This window comes from Schistocerca piceifrons, chromosome 9 (assembly GCF_021461385.2).
Source record: "Schistocerca piceifrons isolate TAMUIC-IGC-003096 chromosome 9, iqSchPice1.1, whole genome shotgun sequence".
Taxonomy (NCBI): Eukaryota; Metazoa; Arthropoda; class Insecta; order Orthoptera; family Acrididae; genus Schistocerca; species Schistocerca piceifrons.
The window spans coordinates 197,704,788-197,730,330 of NC_060146.1; the positions used below are offsets into that span (position 1 = coordinate 197,704,788).

At 42.1% G+C, this 25,543-nt stretch overlaps 1 protein-coding gene across 1 annotated transcript in view; it reads right to left on the reverse strand.

Moving 5' to 3' along the window:
- Window positions 1–9,158: 9,158 nt before the first annotated feature.
- Window positions 9,159–25,543, reverse strand: part of LOC124716851 — a 37,469-nt gene continuing 21,084 nt past the window's right edge. The window contains exons 2-3 of the mRNA XM_047243404.1: window positions 16,683–16,924; window positions 9,159–9,728 (exon numbers count right to left, since the gene is read on the reverse strand). Coding sequence (XP_047099360.1) covers window positions 9,481–9,728; window positions 16,683–16,924 — 490 coding nt within the window. The 3' untranslated portion in view covers window positions 9,159–9,480. The remainder of the gene's footprint in view (window positions 9,729–16,682; window positions 16,925–25,543) is intronic.

A 25,543-nucleotide genomic window follows, 5' to 3' on the forward strand; every position in this document is an offset into this window, starting at 1 on the left:
TGGAATCACTGTGAAGTATGTCGCGCACAATATGATGTACATAAATTAGTAGGTCACTATCACGCACATCACGTAAATTGCATCGAACATCCTTCAAATGCATACACACCAGTTTTTGTAAAAAGTGTGCCTTGTCGTCCTTTTAATATCCGTAGCTTTTCTTCTGTGCTACACGGTAATATTCCTGCGAGCTTATTCGAAATCTATACATATATGCTGTCTTTGGTCATCCATGTACATAATAATGTTTAGTTTCCGGTCCGCCCCCAGTAGCTGAGTGGTCAGCGCGACAGAATGTCAATCCTAAGGGCCCAGGCTCGATTCCCAGCTGGGTCGGAGATTTTCTCCGCTCAGGGACTGGGTGTTGTGTTGTCCTAATCATCATCATTTCATCCCCACCGACGCGCAGGTCGCCGAAGTGGCGTCAAATCGAAAGACCTGCACCAGGCGAACGGTCTACCCGACGGGAGGCCCTAGTCACACGAAAAAAAAAAAAAAAAAAAAAAGATTGTCCTTACTGCATTTCATTAGAGACGGGATCTGTGGCTCCTTGTCCTACAAGGGTGATGAACTGCGTGGTTCGACACCTGTTTCATTATCGCTTTCACTTGTTAAGCTCGTATCAGCACCACTGTACTCCCCATGTACATTGTCCGCTCAGTCGAGCGTATACAACACCACACATTCCACTTACTCATCTTGCAAAAACGCTAATATTTCATCTGTCACTTCTATCTCACTCTGTGAAATTCCTTTGGTTCCTTTCGGTACCTCCTGCCCCCCCCCCTCCCCCCTCCCCCGCCCCCTCTGTTGCCATGAGCAGCCAATATTGTAGTTGCTTCGTAAACAATATGTGGAGTGTCGAATGCCATGAACTTCATTGGCCTTTTGTGACCTCGCACTTGAGGGGTTCATTGTCAGATTTTGCCTGTCTGCAATAGTTCCGAAGTTATGGAGAATTTAATAAACACAGACAATACTCAGGGATTAGGCCTCAGTCCGGTTACCATTGGCCGACTGCAGCCTACGGGGCAGTATGAGGAGCGACTTATGATCGTTGGACTTGTGTTCAGCATATGGCCAGTGCCACCAGCCGATGTTGCTAATAAATGAATCCTGATGGTTCCGCTGCTTCTTTGTTCCACCAGCTTCCCATTTGATCTCGCCGTTAGGCGCTGATTTTGGTACGGCGACGTGGGGTTGAGACACAGGCATTAGTTTGCATTACGGTTAGAGACAGTCATCATGAGAATGGACGAGGTGGGTAGGTCTTTACTCGTAAAGCTGTTTCCCTCAAAACAGCTGCAGTAGTGCTGCTGCTCTTCGTGATTATCGACGCATTAAAGGAACATGCAGAAGACATCTTTCTGCAACGGAGTTGAAGAACAAGATACGTAAGTTCGACTTAACTGACGATTTGGGAATTGCTTCTGGGAGAGGCTGGCGGCCTATAGCGCTACAAATTGTTGAAGAAGTTACTGTTGCTATATCTGAAAAATCCTTCGCTTTTGAGTAATTAATGAACGCTGAGATTCAACAGCTTTCCACGTACATTCCAACCACTTCACTTATCTGTGCACCAGTTTTACTCTTTGTGTTGCTAGAAAAATTTGTTTCCATCCGTCATTCATTTTGGTCATTGTGTACAGGTACTCCATTCCCACACGGCAGAATATTCACTTCTTGGGCACGCATAAGAATGGCCACGTGAATGGAACTGAACCTGAGGCTGCACAACCTTATCAAACACTATTTCCAGACCAAAGATCCTAGACAGGATCCATAGCACCACAGACTACTGAAGACCAGAAAAAGCACACTCTACAGGTTATCGAAGAAGAGCCAGATATCAGTGCAAGGAAAATGGCCTGGCGTGTGGTACACCTTCAAGTTCATCAAAGAGGTTACTTCATGTACAACTCATGTACCTGCATCATCTTCAATGTGTGAAGGGGCTTACATCTGCCAGTCACCCACCACAGGAGAACTTTTACAAATGATTTGTTGCATAAACTACCAGTCTATTGTTTGCCTCATCAGTTTTCTTTACCGACAAGGCAAAGTTAGGAAAAAATTGAATAAGAATTAAACAACCAACACATATGGCCTGATCGCAAACCTCATGTTCCAGTATAGGCTAGAAATGAACATCAGTTCAAGATGACTGTGTGAAGTGGAATGGTAGGTGGCTGTATGGTAGGGCAATACGTTCTCTCAGTAGTTCTTACAGGTACTGTCTACAGGGATTTTATTCAAAACGCCCTCCAAAAGATGTGCCCCTTCAAATAAGAAGACGTTAAAGTAACCTCTGACGTGCCACAGGGGAGTGTTATGGGACCATTGCTTTTCACAATATATGTAAATGACTTAGTAGATAGTGTCGGAAGTTCCATGCGGCTTTTCGTGGATGATGCTGTAGTATACAGAGAAGTTGCAGCATTAGAAAATTGTAGCGAAATGCAGGAAGATCTGCAGCGGATAGGCACTTGGTGCAGGGAGTGGCAACTGACCCTTAACATAGACAAATGTAATGTATTGCGAATACATAGAAAGAAGGATCCTTTATTGTATGATTATATGATAGCGGAACAAACACTGGTAGCAGTTACTTCTGTAAAATATCTGGGAGTATGCGTGCGGAACGATTTGAAGTGGAATGATCATATAAAATTAATTGTTGGTAAGGCGGGTACCAGGTTGAGATTCATTGGGAGAGTGCTTAGAAAATGTGGTCCATCAACAAAGGAGGTGGCTTACAAAACACTCGTTCGACCTATACTTGAGTATTGCTCATCAGTGTGGGATCCGTACCAGATCGGTCTGACGGAGGAGATAGAGAAGATCCAAAGAAGAGCGGCGCGTTTCGTCACAGGGTTATTTGGTAACCGTGATAGCGTTACGGAGATGTTTAATAAACTCAAGTGGCAGACTCTGCAAGAGAGGCGCTCTGCATCGCGGTGTAGCTTGCTCGCCAGGTTTCGAAAGGGTGCGTTTCTGGATGAGGTACCGAATATATTGCTTCCCCCTACTTATACCTCCCGAGGAGATCACGAATGTAAAATGAGAGAGATTAGAGCACGCACGGAGATCTTGCTGGCCAGGGTAGTTGACTTACACCTTCTAGAGCACGTTGGGTGGCACGGGATACATGCGGACGTGCATTGTCCTGTTGGAACAGCAAGATCCCTTGCCGGTCTAGGAATGGTAGAACGATGGGTTCGATGACGGTTTGGATGTACCGTGCACTATTCAGTGTCCCCTCGACGATCACCAGTGGTGTACGGCCAGTGTAGGAGATCGCTCCCCACACCATGATGCCGGGTGTTGGCCCTGTGTGCCTCGGTCGTATGCAGTCCTGATTGTGGCGCTCACCTGCACGGCGCCAAACACGCATACGGCCATCATTGGCACCAAGGCAGAAGCGACTCTCATCGCTGAAGACGACACGTCTCCATTCGTCCCTCCATTCACGCCTGTCGCGACACCACTGGAGGCGGGCTGCACGATGTTGGGGCGTGAGCGGAAGACGGCCTAACGGTGTGCGGGACCGTAGCCCAGCTTCATGGAGACGGTTGCGAATGGTCCTCGCCGATACCCCAGGAGCAACAGTGTCCCTAATTTGCTGGGAAGTGGCGGTGCGGTCCCCTACGGCACTGCGTAGGATCCTACGGTCTTGGCGTGCATCCGTGCGTCGCTGCGGTCCGGTCCCAGGTCGACGGGCACGTGCACCTTCCGCCGACCACTGGCGACAACATCGATGTACTGTGGAGACCTCACGCCCCACGTGTTGAGCAATTCGGCGGTACGTCCACCCGGCCTCCCGCATGCCCACTATACGCCCTCGCTCAAAGTCCGTCAACTGCACATACGGTTCACGTCCACGCTGTCGCGGCATGCTACCAGTGTTAAAGACTGCGATGGAGCTCCGTATGCCACGGCAAACTGGCTGACACTGACGGCGGCGGTGCACAAATGCTGCGCAGCTAGCGCCATTCGACGGCCAACACCGCGGTTCCTGGTGTGTCCGCTGTGCCGTGCGTGTGATCATTGCTTGTACAGCCCTCTCGCATTGTCCGGAGCAAGTATGGTGGGTCTGACACACCGGTGTCAATGTGTTCTTTTTTCCATTTCCAGGAGTGTATAAAACGTAATACTAAATTCAGAAATATTACAGACTTACAAGATCTAAGTCCATTATTGGAATCAGCACGAAAATCCCTTTAAGATTAGACACTTTAAAAATCAGTTCTCAGTCGTTTTAAATTTCGTAAAAGAAATAAAATCATTTAATTTTTTTAAGGTGCAAACAGGGTTGTGGAAACAGTAGTGAACTCAAGTATGGGTCCTACCGTGGTAACACATTCAAACAACTGTGCAAAGCAATAGCTTTTTAAGTTAATACTAACATAAATGAAAATAGAGCTCACTTTGAAGCTGTTTATGTCTGTTATTCAGTGTATGTTCTTGCTTCGATTTTGGGATCTCACATTCCTGGCGAGGAAAGGCATGTCTGTAAATATATTTCAGAGAGATGCCAAAAGGCTGTTCACAGAGACCTGTAATACTTTTAGTTGCTATGAATGCCATCCAAGTGTAGGTTGGCTACAGTGCGAAAAAAATTCGCATTTCAAATGTTACAAAGAATTTGTTTTCAGAAACATTGATTCAGTATATATTGTGCAATGAAGAAATTTTTTATCTCATCGTATTTAATGGCACATAGCTGGAAAAACCAGATACACCAAATTGATTACAGCCAGTTCAGTTCATAAAATAACGTTGATGACTTCCAGAAGATGGATTTGTGGCGTCATTGAATGGGGGGCCGATAACTTATTTTCATCGACCCCAAGCATAGGGAACGTCAGTCCTCGCATATATGGTTTAACCACCCTTCAGTTCAAGTCGTATGATTAATGTCACAAGTTAGTTTGCCTCAAGGAAGAGCATCACAGAAATATTGAAAAACCTGTTTTGGTAAACATTTGAAGATAAGGTGCGAATTATGCCACGAAAGCACATTTAAAATGTTTCAAGAAGCCGTACTGACTTTTGTATCTAGAAAAAATTTATACTACAACCCCCTAAATATCGCTATTGTGGCGTGAAAGTTGGCTGTACTCTCTACACGCAGGGCAATAAACATTATTCACATTTCCGTAATGTTTTTTGTACTTCGTCAGCCTGCAGCAGACGAAATATCGCCTGAAGGCAGGACATCCTGTCAGCACTAATATTCTCGAAGAATTAAATCCTTTGGGTGCTAGAGACATGTGCATTACATTGTTTTCTTAACTTGGCCAAGGATTGTGACGAAAGTTCTGGTTACGCGGAAATGCACACAGGTGGTCTTTGTGTGAGCCAACACTTTCCTGGTATCTGCAGGACAGGTAGTGGCTGTCATGGATACACTGGCCCACGACTGAAAATAAAAATTAATGAAAGTAGAAATGAGCCCGTGTATTACAATGTCGGTCTCAGATCATCTCGTAAAATCCGCAAAATTATAGGTCGACAACTGGTCACTTGGTTTAGAGCGGCGTCCAATGAAGACAAACCTTTGAAGGGAACAGTCGTGGAGATTACAACTTGGATACCACAGTCGGAGACTCTGCATTGATTCTCTTTGGAAGATTTCTCTCAGCTGACGAACACAGCTGTTGGCCTTGACGGATGACACCTGGGCTCCACCACGTCAGTACTCCCTCCTTGAGAGGACAGTGAACGTTGTTCCGTTACAAATGAAAAAAAAAACAAATAGCAGTGGTCCCTGTCCATTGTAGCTATGCTATGCCTTGTGCCTGATGAAAGCCAATTCTAATAATGACGCCTATTCCACTTAAGAAGACAGTCTTAACTGTCATGGAAAAAAAGTCTTTTCTTCGCGCCAAATTTATTGTTACTAGAAATTTTGAGTTGCCGCATGGTGCTCCGAGTACGTAGATACATCTATTCCACTAGTCCAAGAATTGCAAGCTATGGAGATCGAAGTCCTCACGAGGAATATTATCCGATTGTGTAACAGTTAATACTTGTTCGTATTTTCTAAAGCAATACGATGAGCGTTTGAAAATCTGTGCAAAAATATAAACTACTTAAGTGTTTCGTGTAAACCTTTTTTATTTTTCGACAGAGTCTCCTTTTAGACTTGTGCACTTCGTGCAACGCTGTTCTAATTTGTTGATCCCTTCCGAGTAATGGGAATTGTTCAAGTCTGCAAAATAGCAATTAGTTGCTGTAATCACCTCCTCGTTTGAATAAAATCTTTGTCCCACCAGCCATTCCTTCAAATTGGGGAAGCAATAGTAGTCCGAGGGAGCCAAGTCTGGAGAATAGGGGAGATGTGAAATGAGTTGGAATCCTATTTCCATTAATTTTGTGACCACAGCTGCTGAGGTGTGTGCTGTTGCATTGTCGTGATGGAAAAGGACTTTTTTGCGGTCCAATTGCCGGCGTTTTTCTTGCAGCTCGGTTTCCAAACTGTCCAATAACGATGAATATTACGCACCTGTAACAGTTTTACCCTTTTTCAGATAGTCGATGAAAATTATCCCTTGCGAATCCCAAAACACAGTCACCATAAACTTTCCGGCCGATGGAATGGTCTTCGCCTTTTTCGGTGCAGATTCTACCTTGTTAACCCATTGTTTAGATTGTTCTTTGGTCTCAGGAGTATAGTAAAATATCCGTGTTTCATCCACAGTGACGAAACGACGCTTAAAGTCCTGCGGATTCTTTCTGAACAGCTGCAAACCATCCTGGCAACACTTCACACGATTCCGTTTTTGGTCAAGCGTGCGCAATCGCGGAACCCATCTTGCGGATAGCCGTCTCATGTGTAAATGTTTATGAAAAATGTTATGTACCCATTCGTTTGAGATTCCCACAGCACTAGCAATCTCACGCACCTTAACTCTTCTGTCATCCATCACCATATCATGGATTTTATCTACGATTTCTGGAGTCGTAACCTCCACCGGACGTCCAGAACGTTCAGCATCACTTGTGCCCAAATGGCCACTCCGAAAATTTTGAAACCACTTATAAACTGTTCTAATAAAAGGTGCAGAGTCACCGTAATGTTTATCAAGCTTCTCTTTAGTCTCCTGAGGCGTTTTGCCTTTCATAAAGTAATGTTTAATCACCACACGAAATTCTTCTTCGTCCATTTTTTGACAACCACTCGACTTCCTTGATTCACACGAATGCCAAACACAAACAAATAGAACAACATGGCTGAAACTTGGTGTGCGTTCTTTCCAAAGATGCTACTAACTAAACATAACCTCGATACATGCCGGTGGTGCCATCTCTCGGGCTTTGCACGGACTCTTCAAACGCCCCTCGTAACAGCTGCCAGGACTATGCTCCAGGGTATTAGCGCACGCAACAGCTGACGACGGAATACCTGCCTCGCTTCAGCAGGTTCTAGGTCGTTTGGAAGCCTGACGTGACGAACACATGCGTACATTTGGTAGCAGAAAGAGTTGAGCCAGATACAGCTGAGAAGTGTTAGGGCGCTATTAATCTGCACCATTGTAGGTAGGCTGGGGACGCCTGCCATACGATACATGACCTCAGAAAACAAGATCTGGATTACACTTGTTATCTAAGAGGCAAGAATATCTTGCCAGGAAAATTACGCAAATGTGGGAGGTACATATATACTCTGGCAGTCAGAAAGCGAAAGAAGATATTTATGGGGGGACGTTCATGAAATTGACCAAAAATGTCAATTTGCGATTTATTTTTTATTTGTTAGTACAACTCATGGACAATAAGTCCCAAAGTTCCAATGTTGAAATCGCATCCGACGTGCCTGAAAATTAATTGAAAGTGTGACGCAACCTCCCTGCCACGCCCACGTTTTGAAGCAGCACTTCAATACCAGCTCAGTGAACAACGATTCTGTGTATTACTTTCAACGAAACGTGTGCGGGATACATCTAAAAGGCCGTGATACATACTCTTTGGTTTTATAGGTCATTTTTGGCCGATCCTGCACTTCTCAAAAAGTGTGTTCATGGCGAAACCCAAAATCCAAACGAGTCTCTAAATTCACTCATATGGAAACGATGCCCTAAAACACATTTGCATCTGCTCCAGTTGTCAGAACTGCAACATATGATTCAGTTATCGTATTTAATGATGGGAACGTCGGGAGGATGAAGGTATTAGAAAGAACTGGCGTCAAGATAGGAAATTTTACTCAAGACATCACGAGAAAAAATGCAGCTGAAAAGTCAGGACCTGGTAAAGGAAAGAAGACAGTCAACAAGAAACTAGAAGAGAAGCCTTGACGGGAAAGACGACCCAGAGTACAAATGTGGTACCTTCTGAAGAAGTGACGTAAGGAAAAAAGTTAGGTTGAACTTTAAATTGCGTTTCCTGAAAAGTTTGTTTTTTAAAGTTTATGTCCCTTTTCCTCAGATTCTGTGACTGCTAGAGTTGTGAAATTTTGCACACATATTTCTGTAAACAAAAAATGTTCATGTGTGTGTGAAATCTTATGGGACTTAACTGCTAAGGTCATCAGTTCCAAAGCTTACACACTACTTAACCTAAATTATCCTAAGGACAAACACACACACACCCATGCCCGACGGAGGACTCGAACCTCCGCCGGGACCAGCCGCACAGTCCATGACTGCAGCGCCTGAGACCGCTCGGCTAATCCTGCGCGGCTTTCTGTAAACCTAATAAGAGCAAATTTTAAATTCTGATTTAAGCTGGGATATGGGGCAAAGTGCTTGGAAATTTGCATGAATTTAAAATTACTTGTCGAATTATAATTAAAAAATTATGAAAATTCTCCTATTTGACCTATTCCAAAAACCTCATGAGAGGAGCTTACAACATGTAAAGAGATGAAACAGAGAAATTTTTTGTGTAAATCTCATGAATACTTTCTGAGAAAAAGGAATATACATTATTTTTTAAATAAAACTTCAAATATGATTAAAAAGAGTTGAATATATATAATCAAAGTATTTTATGTGTAAATGTTTTACTTTCATGTATAGCGTGGTGCAAAATTTCATTTCCATACCTCTATTTCCATACCTCCATTTTTGAGATAGTGTGTGTTTTTCATCAACGTCCGCCCCCCCCCCCCCCTAAAGATATAAATGAGATTTCTGAAAGTTTTAAGCTCTCGATTTTAAAATCCCTGTATTTCAATGTGGCACTGTTTAAACTGTGATTGTTGGTCAGTAATCTTTCTGTTGGCTTTACGTTCTACTGCCAGTCAGCTCCCACTGTAGGTGAGTACCATCCATGGTGGTCCATGAGGGCGATCTTCAGAAGAAAAATGGCGACACTTCAGCAGAAGAATAGCTCTGGAAACAGAGTGGATAGCATCTGTAGCGTTCGATTCCAGACAATATTGGTCGTCAGGACTATAGAAAAGGCAGCGGGCATCGCGCACAGACTGAATCATACTAAAGGGGACGTCCTGGCAAATGCTGATCGAGTTGATAGTCATCCAGGCGAAGAGGCAGAGGTTGACGTTGGCCCTCTGCGTGTAGGCCAGGTAGCTGGTGACGGGTATGTGGGGCGACCCCTGTGACAGGTCGTGCCACAGCTGCACACGGCACTGCTCGCGCCGCTTAGTGGTTTCCGGAGGCAGGTCTTCCAGTGGGCACGTGGGGTGATCCAGGGCGTTGGCCAACAGCTGCATGCAGCCAGTGTCCACGGAGAGCTCCTATCCTCCATCTGCCACTCCTCTTCTGCGAAATAGTCACAGTAAGTAGGTGAGGATGGTGCTCATACACAAAAGATACCCAGACTCTCCTCAGGACAATAAGGTTGAGTTTCGTTTAACTAAATCTCTTCTACGTTCGGTAGTGATGGAAGCTGGGGAGATGAACTAAAATTTGTACCACTGCCGGGACTTGAACCCAGGTGTTCTTGCTTACTAGCCAAAAACGCTAATCATTACACCACCACAACACTATCGTTCCTCAAATGAATTTTATCCATAGTGAATGTTGTCGAACTCCGTGACTGTTCCTTTATGGGGTTGTAGAAAAATATCCGCTACCAGTCACAATAAAAGGTTGTTTATTTGTCACACGACCTTCTTCAGGTGTTTATACGTTCATGTACATGTTTGTACTGTTGGAAATCACTGTATAAATACAAAAAAAAAAACTTAATTTCTGGTGACTACACAGATACAAGTGGGCCAATTGTAAGTGGTAAGGCAGCATTTGACGAAAATATATCTGTACTTACAAAAAGATGAAGCACCATTATTACAGTTATGCTGTGGTGATAGTTTTTCCACTTAGTTACACACTTACGGTCATTTTCACGTCCATGTATCAGTATTATATTGACGTGAAAAGAAGACTGGGTTCAAGTTCCGGCCATGGCACAAATTTTAATTCGTTTCTCCAGCTTCCATCATTATCGTAGATAAAGATGAGAATAAAATGTCTCGGAGAAAATTAAATTATAAAATATATATGACTTTCGTATTTGATTTCTTATTTTACACGTCTAGTTGAGAAATGAATCTTCGTGGTCGTAGAACGAGTCAGTGCATGAAATTACATCAGGAAAGTTAATAACAAATAAAAAATTACGTGAATCCCATGCAGACAACAAACTGCTGAGTATATACTAGCCTAATCAATAGTACAACACAGAAATTTGGTCTGTATGCCAGCTCTCATCTCCGAGATCGCCGTCTCCTTACACTCCAACACTTGACTCATCTGCTTCCTTCGCTGTCTTACCAGCCCAAAATTCGTTGAGTCTACTGTCCGGCACAGCTAGACTACGCGAGCGTAGAAAGGAGAGCGAGTACAGGAGTTAGCAAGTAGAACACTGCTACCGTATGCACAACTACTGAAAATGGCGATTCTTATTTACCAACACATTGACTGATTAGTTACGGTACATATTGTGTGTTTTATATATATATATATATATATATATATATATATATATATATATATATATATATATATATATATTGTTCTTGTGGTCTTCAGTCCGAAGATTGGTTTGATGCAGCTCTCCGTGCTACTCTATCCTGTGCAAATCTCTTCATCTTCGAATAACTACCGTAACCTACCTCCTTCTAAATCTGCTTACTGTATCCATCTCTTGGTTTCACTCTATGATTTTTACCTCCACACTTCCCTACAGTACTAAACTGATGGTCCCTTAATGTCTCATAATGTGTTCTGCTAACCAATCCCTTCTGCTAGTCAGGTCGTCCCACAAATATCTTATCTCCCCCATTCTATTCAGTTCCTCCTCGTTAGTTACGTGATCTACCCATCTAATATTCAGCATTCTTTTGAATCAGCACATTTCAAAATCTCTCTTCTCGTCCAAATCGTTTATCGCCCACGTTCATTCCACCAGACATGGCTGCACTCCGTACAAATACTTTGATTAAAGAGGTCCTGTCACTGTAGACAAATTTCTCTTCTTTAGAAACGCTTTCCTCGCCATTGACAGTTCACATTTTATACCCTCTCTACTTCGACCACCATCAGTTATTTTGCTCTCCAAATAGCAAAACTCATCTAGTACTTTAAGTGCCTCATTTCCTAATCCAATTCCCTCAGTTTCACCTGACTTATTGTGACTACGGTACATTACGCTCGTTTTACTTCTGTTGATGTTCATCCTATATCCGCCTTTCAAGACACTGTCCGTTCTGTTCAAATGCTTTTCCAGGCCATTTACTGTCTCTGAGAGAATTACAATATCATCAGCATACTTCAAAGTTTTTATTTCTTCCACCTGGACTTTGATTATTACTGCAAATTTTTCTTTTGTTTCCTTTACTGCTTGCTCAATATATAAATTGATTAACTTCTGGGATATGCTACAGCTCTGTCTCACTCCCTTTTCAACCACAGTTTCCCTTTACTACCCCTAGATTCTCACAACTGCCATCTGGTTTCTGTACAAATTGTAAATAGCCTTTCGCTCCCTGTAATTTACCCCTGCCACCTTTAGAATTTGAAAGAGAGTATTCCAGGCAACATCGTCAAGAGCTTTCCCTAAGTCTACAAATGCTGTAAACTTAGGTTTGCCTTTCCTTACCCTATTTTCTATGAGAAGTCGTAGGGACAGTACTGTCTCGTGAGTTCCTACATTTCTTCGGAATCCAAACTTAGTTTCCCATAAGTCAGCTTCTATCAGTTTTTCTATTGTTCTGTAATGGATTCGTGGTAGTATTTTTCAACAGTGACTTACTTAACTGATAGTTCGGTTATTTTCAGGCCATTCAGTACCTGCTCTCTTTGGAACTGGAATTATTATATTCTTCTTGAAATCATAGTATTTCGCCTGTCTCACACATCTTGCTCACCAGACGGAAGACTTTTGTCATAGCTGGCTCTCTCAAGGCTATCAGTAGTTCTAACGGAATGTTGTCTACTCCCAGGGGTTATTTCGACTTTGGTCTTTCAGCGCCATGTCAGATTCTTCACGCAGTATCATATCTCCCATCTCATTTTCATCTACGTTCTCTTCCATTTCCATAACATTGCCCTGAAGTACATCCCCCTTGTACAGACCCGCTACATACTCCTTTCACCTTGCAGCTTTCTCTTCTTTGGTTAGGCCTCGCTCCATCTGAGATCTTGATAATCGTACAGGTGGTCCTCTTTTCTCCAAACATCTCTTTAATTTTCGTGAAGGAGGCATCTGTCTTACCCCTAATGAGATATGCCTCTAAATCCTTACATTTGTCCTCTAGTCATTGCTGCTAAGCCATTTTGCACTTCCTGTTGATCTCATTTTTGAGACATTTGTATTGCCTCCCGCATGCTTTATTTTCTGCACTTTTATATTTTCTCCTTTTATCAATTAATTCAGTATCTCAAGTGTTACCCAAGGATTTCTACTAGTCCTCGTCTTTTTACTCAATCTTCTGCTGCCTTCATTGTCTCACCTCTAAGCTACCCACTCTTCTTCTACGGTATTCCTTTCGCCTGTACTTGTCAATCGTTGCCCAGTGCCCCTCTGAAACTCTCTACAACCTGTGCTTCTTTCAGTTCGTCCCATCTCCTTAAATTACTACAATTTCCCACTTTATTCACTTTTAATGTCCAGCTCATAACCAACAAATTGTGGTTAGAGTCCACATCTGCCCCTGGAAATGTCTTACAATTTAAAACCTGGTTCCTAAATCTCTGTCTTACCATTATAAAATCTATCTGAAACCTTCCAGTGTTTCCAGGCCTCTTTCATGTATACAACCTTATTTCACGATTCTTAAGCCAAGTGTTAGCTATGATTAAGTTATGCTCTGTGCAGAATTCAACCAGGTGGCTTCTCCTTTCATTCCTAACCCCCACTCCATATTCACCTACTACTTTTCCTTCCCTTCCATTTTTTAAAACTGCATTATGACTACTTGGGCCTGCCATCCTATTACTTTATGCTGCCTGTAGTGCTCCACCCAGATCTTTAGCCAATACCCATGGCCACCACCAAGCAATAAAATTGTGCTATGCAGTTGAGGCCAAAGGCCCACAGGCATTTTGCCCATGCAGTACCACATGGAAATCTGACTGCATGGATTTCTTTCGTCTGCACATTGCTGTTATCTTTTGTTATCTTACAGCAATTACACTTACTTTTTAAAGAAAAATACAGGAATTTGGAAGTCGGAAATTATAAATTCATGGTATGATTTAAGACAAGAATAAAGGAAGACGGGAAAGAGTAGATGTAGATATACCTTGACCAACGCAATCTGGGGAAGGGGCCTTGGAACTGAACTTCATGTACAGCGCCCACATGAACATCCCTCTTTGGAAAAACTCACTTTGTTCAGTCCATGTGGATCTGATCTATGTCGGTGTTGTATGTTAGATGTTGATGTTTGTTAGATTACATAAAAACTCATACTACTGGCTTGTCTACTAAACAAATTCTGCGTGGCTTTGGAACAATATCCTAACTCAGTGTAATCTAATTAAGTTGTATAGTGTTCCTGCATAGCTGTAGGAGAAATGACAAGCCACCACCAACCTATAATTAATCTTGTAAATACATTTTGTAGAATAAAACTAGACTTTTGTGAGTAATGGACCCATTAATTTTGTATAATTGCGTAATATGCATGATCATTTTGTTTTGTATTTACATTCTTTGATTTTGATGGCAGACGCTCTATCCATCTGAGCCACCGCGGGCACAGAGGATAGTGCGTCTGCAGGGACTTATCCCTTGCACGCTCCCCGTGAAATCCACATTCCCAACATGTCCACACCACTACATTCGTAGTGCGCCTAATAGATGTTTGCCCATCATACTCATGTAAGCAGGAGATCCCGGGTACGAGTCCCGGTCGGGGCACACATTTTCAACATGTCCCCAATGAAGTACATCAACGCCTGTTTGCAGCTAGGGTGTCCATTTAATTATCATTTCATTTCTAGCAAAGCTGCATGGTCATCCACGGTAACTGTTCTTTCGGGAACAGATACTACCGTCATATATATTACATTCATATTACTACATTTACAATGATAACAATTGCCAAGTGAAACAGAATCTCAGTGAGAATTGCTTTATTGATTTGTAATGAATATTTTAGTTGATTTCCTTGTGAGTGATGATTAAGCCACATAGTATTCTTCACTGTACGTCTCTGTAAAGCTTCAGAATGTCATAAATTGACTCAATGTATTTTACAACTCCTACAGTTGGCTATGAAATCATTTATGTATGAAGAATTTTTCTTGACTGTAACTGGTTTGGACCTCAATAAAATCTTGATGATATGGTGGCACTTTCTCCTAATTTTAACTGAGACACGATTTCCTCCTAATTAATTTTGCAGAGTGCCAGAGGGAATTTTTAACGCCCGTCTGCCACATTTGAAGTAACAATTCAGGTAATTTCTGTTACTAGTTTTAAGCAAATAAACGTAGTCTACAAGACTGATCTTATAGCCACTACCCGTTTGCTGGATGCTTCATTTGGGTGTCCCTTAATCCCAGTGTGTAAAGTTTTCTGTTGACTGACACCTCCCATCATTTCTTTATTTGAATAATAACTGGTACAATAGCTGTTGAGCATGATAAAGGATGTTAGACACTAGTCAGTGCATAGTTTGTACATCTTCCTGCTTATCTCTACTAGGTTTCGTCTTGTTACCACATGTGGTAGTACATTCACACTTTGCAGTAGTTACAGTGATCACTGTGTATTTCGGCATGCCACTCTGAATGCGAAGTTGTTTCATGATATGAAATCACATGCAATGAAGCCTTCCTGCTACCTCATAGTGTGACACAACTTCTTATATCCAAAGAAATCTGAACCAGGAATCAGTGTTGATAATTGTGTATATTTACACGAATCAACAGAACCTGTAAATGAACTGGAGACAGAAATTCTTAATGGTGTAACGAAATTTTGTGCGGTTAAAGAATCAAGTGTTGCTACTGAATTCGTAGAATAATCTCTCCCTCTTTCCACTCAATGCATAAATTTTGAGTAATTAATAATAGCTCAGAGAAGTGGGTAAATTAACAGTTTAAAGAAACCTAATTCAAACTAATAATGGGACATGACCTGTTACTAGTTTGTCGATACGAACAATTCCCTACCGCCTTTGTACTGACTTGCACTGGTTAATGATAACTCGTGGGAGTGTTATCAGTTGCGTATTTAATTATTGAGAGTATGAAACTCATTTTGTATCAGTAATTAATTAGTCAAATCAAGCCAATTTTAGTAAATTACCCTGGTATCAAAAGCCTCAGCAAGCACTGAGGGGTTATTTTAAATAATAGAAATAAACAATAATCAGAAATTAGAAGCAAATATGCTCAGAAAGAGTTATATCGGATCATGTACCACAGTTCCAACCAAATAATCGAGCAAGAGGAAAGGTTACAGACTGTGATAAAACTGCCTATATAAAATTTTTGAGTGTTTCGAAGAGATAAAAAGAGACACTTCCTTTACGCGCCAAAAATTTCACAGGTGTTCGTTTTTCCATTAGCGATCCATGGAGGTTTGGACGTCATTGATGTTGAAAGAGCTGTTGATGAATATTACTTTAGATGTGTTGCTGATCTCCTATGAGTTTCTTTTTATGGCAAGATACGAAGCTTTTGGCGTGTGAGATAAAGATATACACTCCAGAAGAGCTTGTTGCGCGTTTTTCTGAATCTGTAGCCTTTTTTCGTGAATCGTCTACGTCTTTTGAGCATGTTAGACAATCATGTCAATTGGACACTGATGTAAACTGACGACATTTTCAGCAACAAACACGCCACAATGTACATGATACGGAAATTTGAACACACTCTGGGAACATCAGTTGCGTCAGAACCTTCATGGACCCCTAGTGGAGAAGCACTGAAATTTTCATCACATAGAAAAGTTTTTCTTTGATCTCCCCTACAACAACCAAAATTTAGTATAGGTATTTTTTTACATACAGAATGGAGAAGGAGTCAATAACAGTTTGAAATGAAGTAGTTAGCTTGTAACAGATCCCTATGGAGAGAAGCTAGCCAGACAAAAATTGAGAACAAACGCTAAAAATTATGTAGCGAGACACAGACAATCTCGGAAAAACTGAACCTGGATATGCAGAGGAGTTTTTGAACCTCACTGTCACAGTTAAATACAATCGACAGTCGTAAGTGTATAAACTTACAGTGAATGGGGCTGACTATTAAACTTACTTATAATGACAAGATGGCGTCGTTGTGGGAGTAACTCGCCATACACTCCATATTTATAATAAGGGAAGTACGTCCGCAGTTCCTCGGACCAGTGGCGACGATAGAATGCGTACAGCGCGTCGGCGAGACCGAACATTACTGATGGCTCTGGCTGTTGCTTCTCACATTGTGCACTAAATTCGTCGCAGAAGGCGATGTACTGTCCCTGATAGGACAGCAGGCGATCATTCAGCAGTGGAAGCCTGCAAAATACAAGCCGATAGGTTAAAAGTTAAAAGCCAGTAAAATCAGAGTGCCAAAACACGTACAGCGTATCCAAGAATAAAAGAATCATATTATGCAACGTCATTTTTCACACAGCAGCAGAGTGTGCATTGATTTGAAACTTAATGGCATACAAAAACAGTGTGCCAGACAGGAACGTCTTTTAACAAAAAAAGCTTTATTGCAATGGATTATGGAAAACTACAGTGTCAGACAGATATTGATGCAAAGGTTTAACACTAGTAACAGAGATTTCGGGTTATTTACACAAAGTAAGAAACAGTTAATAGCACTGTACATTTTGTATCCACAAGAATATACTGTATATAAACTAGATGGTTAAAATTACAATACATTACTCTGAGAGGCCCAGTCTGGGCTGTAATAAAGGTATAGCTGTGAAACATGATAGATATTCACATGCATTAATGCAGAACCGGTTTACGCTGAAAAAAATGTGTGCTAATATGACAACCAGGTGCAGCTTTGGCTCTGAGAAAGCAAGAGAGACATATAGAAATTTTTCCATGTGTAGTGGATTAGCAACAGGACGTGGGCGAAAACAAGGTCAAGCAAGTGAGAAAGGCATGAAGTTGATGTTGTTATTAATCGCCATTTACATAATTTGTTCAGTATGAGCATCGACGACGTCGATGATTTTTTTGTAAAGCTCCATATTTACACTGAGTGTCCAAAATTTGAATTAATTTTTTTGCAGAAAAAAATCGATTCCGCATTAACACATTATCATATCTACTAAGTCTCGCTTCCATACGATAATGACATCCCCCACTGTGAAGAGCTGCACCTTAACTACAACCACCTTGTATGTATGTATATGCATATCTCTGTTATGTGCTCATACATAGTTTGGTTTTAGATGCAGTTTAAAGAAATTAAACAGCAGAGTTTCAACAACTAAGAAAGAATTCATGTTATCTTTAAGTAAGATATTCACATGTGTTGTCAAAAAGTGTATATGCGGTATTTATGTTAACTATAACAGTGATTTTTTCGAATTAGTTACAGGTGAAGGTAATGTGTCCGAACTATCGTTAAGTAAAATGTATACATAATAAAATTAAGACATGAAATACAAGACAGGCATGACACACAACCTACCCACACAGTTTTACTTCCACCAGGACTTTTTAATATTTATGGCTGATTATTCTGGTGCAAATTGTAATGTTGTACAATAGTTCATCACCAAACAAATGGAAATGTGTAGCAGCTTCTAGTTGTGACTGCACCAGCAATTGTGATAAGTGCTTTATCAAGCATTGCAATCACTGAATAAATTCCCGGCATCCCATAAAAATTATGCGCGTACTACTGGAACGTAGACCTGCACAATCCTGTAATAGATTAACAGAGTCAAATCATCAATGTAGCCACAACCATGCGAGAAATTCTCCAGGAAGTACAAAACTTTAGAACAGGGACAGCCAAGAGCAGTGGTTGTTAATGCATTCCATAACTCTCTAGCCTGGTTGCACACCCCTATCACCACACTTGCTGTCTGTGTGTGGGGAAGAGGGAGAGAGGAAAACTGCTACTATACTGGATTTAGATGGCAGTTCAGCGGCACTGCGTGTGATTTGGTTTTATATTTCAAACTTCTCAACAACATAGATTACCAACAAAACAAATTTTCAGTATTATTCAATTATTTTTGGCGCACTGAAGTCATAATATAATTTTTATCTAGTACTAACTGTAGGTATAAACAAGAGATTCAGATAACTTCACAGACTTTCGCACTCAAGTTGCCGTCTAATAGTGACTTATTTAGTTTCGTGGATGGAGGAAGTGTTTCACACATATATGTTGAATGAAATATTTTATCACGTTTAAAACCGCATTATGGAGACTAGTAAACTCTTTCAGAGGAAAACAATGTAGAACTCATCTACAGTTTCAACGTAAAAGAATTTGTCTTTTCCACGGGAATTACACTGAAGATCGATCAGTTCGACCTGCTTACCCGCAGGTGTGCTTTCAACTGAAACACAGAATGGCCTCGAAAGTAGATGTAAGATCGGTAGTGTCCTACAATCGTTTAGAAAACTGTCCTTGTAATTCTTTTAAGGCCACAATGAATTCTGGAAACCTTGCGTTTTCTTCAATGCCAGTGAGCATAGGGAAGTGAACAGAGCTTGTTGGAATGCGTCCCTTCTACAATGCATCCACACCATCAAAAAAATAAGTTGGTTCACACCTCGCAGTGACTTACTGTGGAGAGTGTGCAGTGAAGTCCACTTCAAATGCGAGATCTGCAATCCATTCCGAATGTTGCAATTTTCAATCCTGTTTCCTTTTCCCTTCGCAAACTCAAAAATAGCCGGTTTCCACTCTCAGTATCTTCCTATGCATGCCCCTTTGTTCAACCATCGTGCCATGGAGTAATATACAGGGTGTAAATTTTACGTTGACAAACCGGAATAAATGGAAAAATAAGCTCCACACGACAAAATGTGTAGAATCCAAAGTTGAGCCCTCTGGGGTTGGAGCGGGAGGCAACTTTAAAATTACAAATGGGAACCCCTACTTTATATTGCAGAATCAGATTCTACATAAAAATATGTACGTTTTGTCTTAAACATTTGTTTTGATTCTTGCTAGTTGGCGCTGTACTTCAAGAAAATGAATGTTCTCATTTTTGCGTGGAAAATGGTTATGGGTAAATAAAAAATACTTATTTACTTCATAAATTTTGATTCGCTGAAACTAAAACTCTCTCTCTCTCTCCCCATAGGGTGAGGTTTGAGAGAGAGGACTTAGAGTTTTACAAATGTTGACCCACATATTAATTTTTTCAGCAGATTCGGTCAACATTTCTAAAACTCTAATTCTTCTCTCTCAAACCTCACCCTATGGGGAGAGAGAGGGAGAGTTTTAGTTTTAGCGAATCAAAATTTACGAAGTAAATAAGTATTTTTTATTTATCTGTAACCATTTTCCATGCAAAAATGAGAACATTCAATTTCTTGAATTACAGCGCCAACTACCAAGAATCAAAACAAATGTATAAGACAAAATGTATGTATTTTTTATGTAGAATCTGATTCTGCAATAAAAAGTGGGGGTTCCCATATGAAATTTTAAAGTTTCCTCCCACCCCACCCCCAGGGGGCTGGGGTGGCGAGCGAATTTTAGCACCATCAGATGTCCCCTCGAAAATAATCAACTTTTGTTTCCACAGATTTTTTCGTGTGAAGCTTATTATTCGAGTTATTCTGCTTTGTCAACTTAAAATTTACAACCTACCTAAAGTCTTCACTGTCTTCGTTCAGCTCCATTGCAAAACCGTTGTAACTTACGGGAATAATGCGTCCTACTACAAAAAATTAATTTCATGAAGTGTCTCATGCCCGCAAACTTAGGACAAATTGTTTCTTGGTGAACAGAACAATGAATCAGTCATTGCAAGTTTTTGCTCTTTCATCATCAATTAAATCTTAAAAATTCTCTGTCCAGAGTGCTGCAATGTCGTGTTGTAATGATTAACAGCAAATTTGTGGTATCCGTCGATTATGCGACTGCGTAATAGATGCTGATAATTCTCCACCTCTTCTGCCATTCCATTTCATTTTTATAGGCTTGTGAAGATAGTTTGGTAGATTGCCTCTTTTAATGCGCTCACTGAACATGTGAAATTCTTTTATACCACGAACAACTCGCAAAGAGTGAATAGCGCTGACATCACGATTTTACCGAACTGAACAGTGTTATGCTGACAGAAGAATGCCGCACCGGAACCCTACATCAAATGTTGTGCTTTACCGAGTACTACCGAAAAGAACCGAAAAAAGCCGAGGTTCTCGAGCCTCGAACCACACACGTGCAAGTCGCTGTGCTTGCGTGCGTTTTGGCACGCCCTGGCCGACACTTTCTTAGAGCACGTAAGTTGAGCAAACAGAACCTTAGCGTTGTGTGCCTGACGTTTATGTGTCCACCTGCAACGCCCATACGAAATGTCAGGTTGTTACAAACAGCAACACCCTGACGTTCTTGAGATGTTGCAGCATGTTCTCCTGAATACCAAACATCACATAAGTTCTCCTGTATACGGTACATCGAGGGACTGGCATTCATGGGAGAATAGATACTGCCAAAAAATTCCCTATAGGATTGTTTCCTGAATGAATTTTTCACTCTGTAGCCGAGTGTGCACAGACTTGAAACATCTGGGATCGAGTACTACTTCAGGGCACATAGTTAAACCACCAGGAATTTTCGTATCTGGATTAACCGATGGGACATATGTAATAGTTCTGTGAAATCTTGTTTCGCAGGACAGAGCCGATCAGGTTGTGGAAAGGGGCCAAGGTTAATTACTGTTAGTTATACAAGAACACACACAACTTTATTCCTCAAACCAATGCACAGTTTTCTCTTTAAAACAACAAAGATCAATACACGGCTGAGGGCCCAAGTAACTTCTGCAGAATAATATAATTGCGTAGGCTTCCGCGGCCAGAGTCAGTAGACATAAAAGTTTTCTGGGTTTGGTTCCGCGTCATAATGTAAAAACTATTGCTGCTATAGGAAAGCTAACGTTTCGGCCACGGTTGCAGCGGCCTTCTTCTGTGTCCAAACCCAGAAAACTTTCTGCAGAATAAGTTGAAATGATTCCTTTTAAAACAGCAGGATTTAGAGTAACGGCTGAAGGCCTTATTTAAGTATAATTGCAATATCTTCTGGGCTAAAGGCCGGAGTAATATTTCAGATCAGCTAAGGAAATCCTTTAGAAGCCAAGCATTTACAAATTTCGGCTAATTCCATATTAAGGAAAATTCAAATTAATTCTTCGGCTGAAAGCCCAATAAAAAGATTTTTGCATAATAAAAGAGAGGCTTTAAAGATAAGCTTTTACCCAGTACAACAGGAAAACATCTTAAGAAAACTTCCTGGCAGATTAAAACTGTGTGCCGGACCGAGTCTCGAACTCGAGACCTATGCCTTTCGCGGGCATGTGCTCTACCAACTGAGCTACCCAAGCACGACTCACGCCCCGTCCTCACAGCTTCAATTCCGCCAGTACCTCGTCTCCTACCTTCCAAACTTAACAGAAGCTCTTCTGCGAACCTGAGCTTCTGTTAAGTTTGGAAGGTAGGAGACGAGGTACTGTCAGAAGTAAAGCTGTGAGGATCGGGCGTGAGTCGTGCTTGGGTAGCTCAGTTGGTAGAGCACTTGCCCGCGAAAGGCAAAGGTCCCGAGATCGAGTCTCGGTCCGGCACACAGTTTTAATCTGCCAGGAAGTTTCATATCAGCGCACACTCCGCTGTTGAGTGAAAATCTCATTCTGGAAATCTTAAGAAAACTTGAAGCATTTTGTCGGCTGAAGGCCCAAACAATTAGTCACGAATGATTAAAGACCACCTTGAGATAAACTTTTACAGAACACGGCTGAAGGCCGTTTCAAGAATTCAAGATAATTAAAGAGAAACCTTACAGACGACGAGTTACATATTAAAATCACAGATCCTGCAACAAATGCGGCGGAAGGTTTAAAAACAGAGCAAGAAGAAATTTAAGTAAAACACAGCTGAAGGCCTAATCTTTAAAATAGTTGTCATAAAGTTCGGCTGAAGGCCATATACTAAACGTAAAACAGACAATAGCGGTTGAAGGCCTGGCACAGTACCTGCGACCAAATAGAATGACAATCTCAAACAACAAACCGTCTTTCGCATTGAGTGTCGCATGCAATGACTGAGGTGCGGCAATGGTGGCGTTATGTACTTGGAGAGGAATTCGGCAATCGCTGCCACAGAGAGGCTGAAGACTTGGATGGAGGCAACGTCAACTCGATGGTATGAACCACGGCTAACGCGGCCATGCAATGAGTGGAAATGCCCTGATTCTTCGAGCCCACAGAGCGTGCGCCGTGAACCAGTTGGTTCCAATGCGATGGGTACTGTGGTTTACGGTATCCATGGGTTAATCCTACATAATGTTGTACTGCAGCGGAAGATGGTTACTGCAGTTTAAAGCGTTTCGTATTATCATTTCTCTTTCTGGCCCAATTTTTGTTAAATTGGTAATGTAATGTATAATAGTAAAGGCTTATCTCATTTGTAATAGATATGTTAGTGAAAAACTTAACGGCTGTACACTGACGTGACAAAAATCAAGTGATACCTCTTAATATGGTGTCGGACCTCCTCTTGCTCGGCGTACTGCAGCAGCTCCACGTGGCGTTGACTCAACAAGAGTTTGGAAGTCCCCTGCAGAAATACAGAGGCATGCTACTCCTACAGCCGTCCACAATTTTGAAAGTGTCGTCGGTGCAGGGTTTTGTGCACGAACTGACCTCATGATTATGTCACACAAATTTTCGATGGGATCCACGTCGGTCGATGTGGGTGGCCAAATCATTCTCTCGAACTGTTAAGAGTGTTCTTCAAAACAGTTGTGGTCCGGTGACGTGGTACATCGTTGTTCGGCAACATGAAGTCCATGAACGACTGCAAACGGTCTCCGGGTAACCGAACACAACCATTTGCAGTCAACGATCGGTTCGGTTGGACCAGAGGACCCACTCCAAACAATGTAATCACAGCCCAAAGCTCCATAAGGAGCCACCACCAGCTTGCACAGTGCCCTGTTGACAACTTGAGTCCATGACTTCGTGGTTTCTGGGCCACACTCGAACCTTACTATCAGTTCTTAACAACTGACACCCAGACTCATCTGGCAAGGCCACGAATTTCCAGTCGTCTAGGGTCCAGCTGATACTGTCACGAACCGAGGAGAGAGGCTGCAGGTGATGTCGTACTGCTAGCAATGGCGCTTGCTTTGGTCGTTGCTGTCATAGCACATTAACACTAGATTTCGCAGCACTGTCGTAACGCATACGTTCATTGTACGTCCCACATTGATTCATGCGGTTATTTCACGCAGTGTTGCTTGTGTGTTAGCACCGACAACTCTACTCAAAGCGCCGCTGCTCTTGGTTGAGGGGACTTACGACCTAAGATGTTGAGTCCCATAGTGCTCAGAGCCATTTTGCTCTTGGTTGATAAATGAAGACTGTCGGCCTCCGTGTTGTGGATGGTGGAGCTTTTTTTCTTTTTTTTTTTTTTTTTTTTTGAGTCTTAAGCCTTCTGACTGGTTTGATGCGAACAGCCACGAATTCCTCTCCTGTGCTCACTCTTCATCTCAGGGTAGCACTTTTTGCAACCTTCGTCCTCAATTATTTGCTGGATGTATTCCAATCTCTGTCTTTCCCTACAGTTTTTGCCCTCTGCAGCTCCCTCTAGTACCATGTACCATCTCTTAATAGATGTCCTATCATCCTGTCCCTTCTCATTATTACGGTTACCGGCGCAGTATTTTGTGCACCAACAGACGATTATGTCGCACAAATTTTCGATGGGATTGAGGTCGGGCAATGTGAGTGGCCAAATCATTCGCTCAAACTGTCTCGAATGTTCTTGAAACCGAACAACTATAGCCTAGTGGTATGGGGCATTGTCATCCAGAAAAATTCCATCGTTTCTTGGGAACATGATATCCATGAATGGCTGCAAATTGTCTCCCAGTAGCTGAACATAACCATTTACAGTCAGCAATAGGTCCAGTTGGATTGGAGGACCCAGTCCACTCTCTATGAACACACCCTACACAATTATGGAGCACCACTAGCTTTAACAGCACGTTGTCGACAACTTGGGTTCATGGCTTCCTGGGGTCTGTGCCACACTCAAACCCTGCCATCAGCTCCGAAATCTGACCAGGACTCGATTTTCTAGTCGTCTATGGTCCAACAGATATGGTCAAGAGCCCGGGAGAGGCGTTGCAGGAGATCTCGTGCTGTTAGCAAAGGCACTCGTTTCTATCATCTGCTGCCAAGGCATATTAACGCCAAATCTCGGCACACTGTGTAAGCGAAATGCAGATCTAATAAGTAAATCACAAGTGCGCATCAAGGTTGAAAAAGCCAAGGGTGGCGTACGCAACATGATGGCCACAGGAATTTCCGTTCTAGGGAGGTGGCTGGCCTGCTGTGAGGCCTGTCCCTTCAGAGGGATGGGTCAAGAACACACCTACTTCAGCTGGAACGAGCGCCCAGAGAGAGGACAGCTTTTGCCAGAGTGAAGGGATAACAACCCCCGTGTTTGACTTAAAAGCAAATTCCGCCACATTGTGTGCGAGCGTCCAGAAGACGCATTTTTCGATGGACCGACTGCATAGTTACGGAGTTCTCACAGGAGGACAGTATACGCCTAATGGAGATGTTTCATCTTTCCGCATTGGTCGACTTAAACGAAATATCATTCTCCCATTTAAAATAGCAACGCTGACTGGCGGAATATTTCTGATGTAAAGAGCCAGAGGAGTGAGGGAAGACAGCGAATGATATACCCGTGCAACTTTTCCACAAAAAGGGGCCGTTCCGTTGTCGCTCTTGGAGTGGGAACACGTAACGAGAGCGAGTGCACTTGTACATGTACACAAAGACCGAGGAACAAAGTCTATCCTCAGTACTTCACTGGGAGAGCACCTCTGTCCTTAGTGAATCGGAGTAATAATCTATATTGAGTCGCTCACGATTAAGCCGTTGTTCACTGTGTTGGCTGTCACACTTA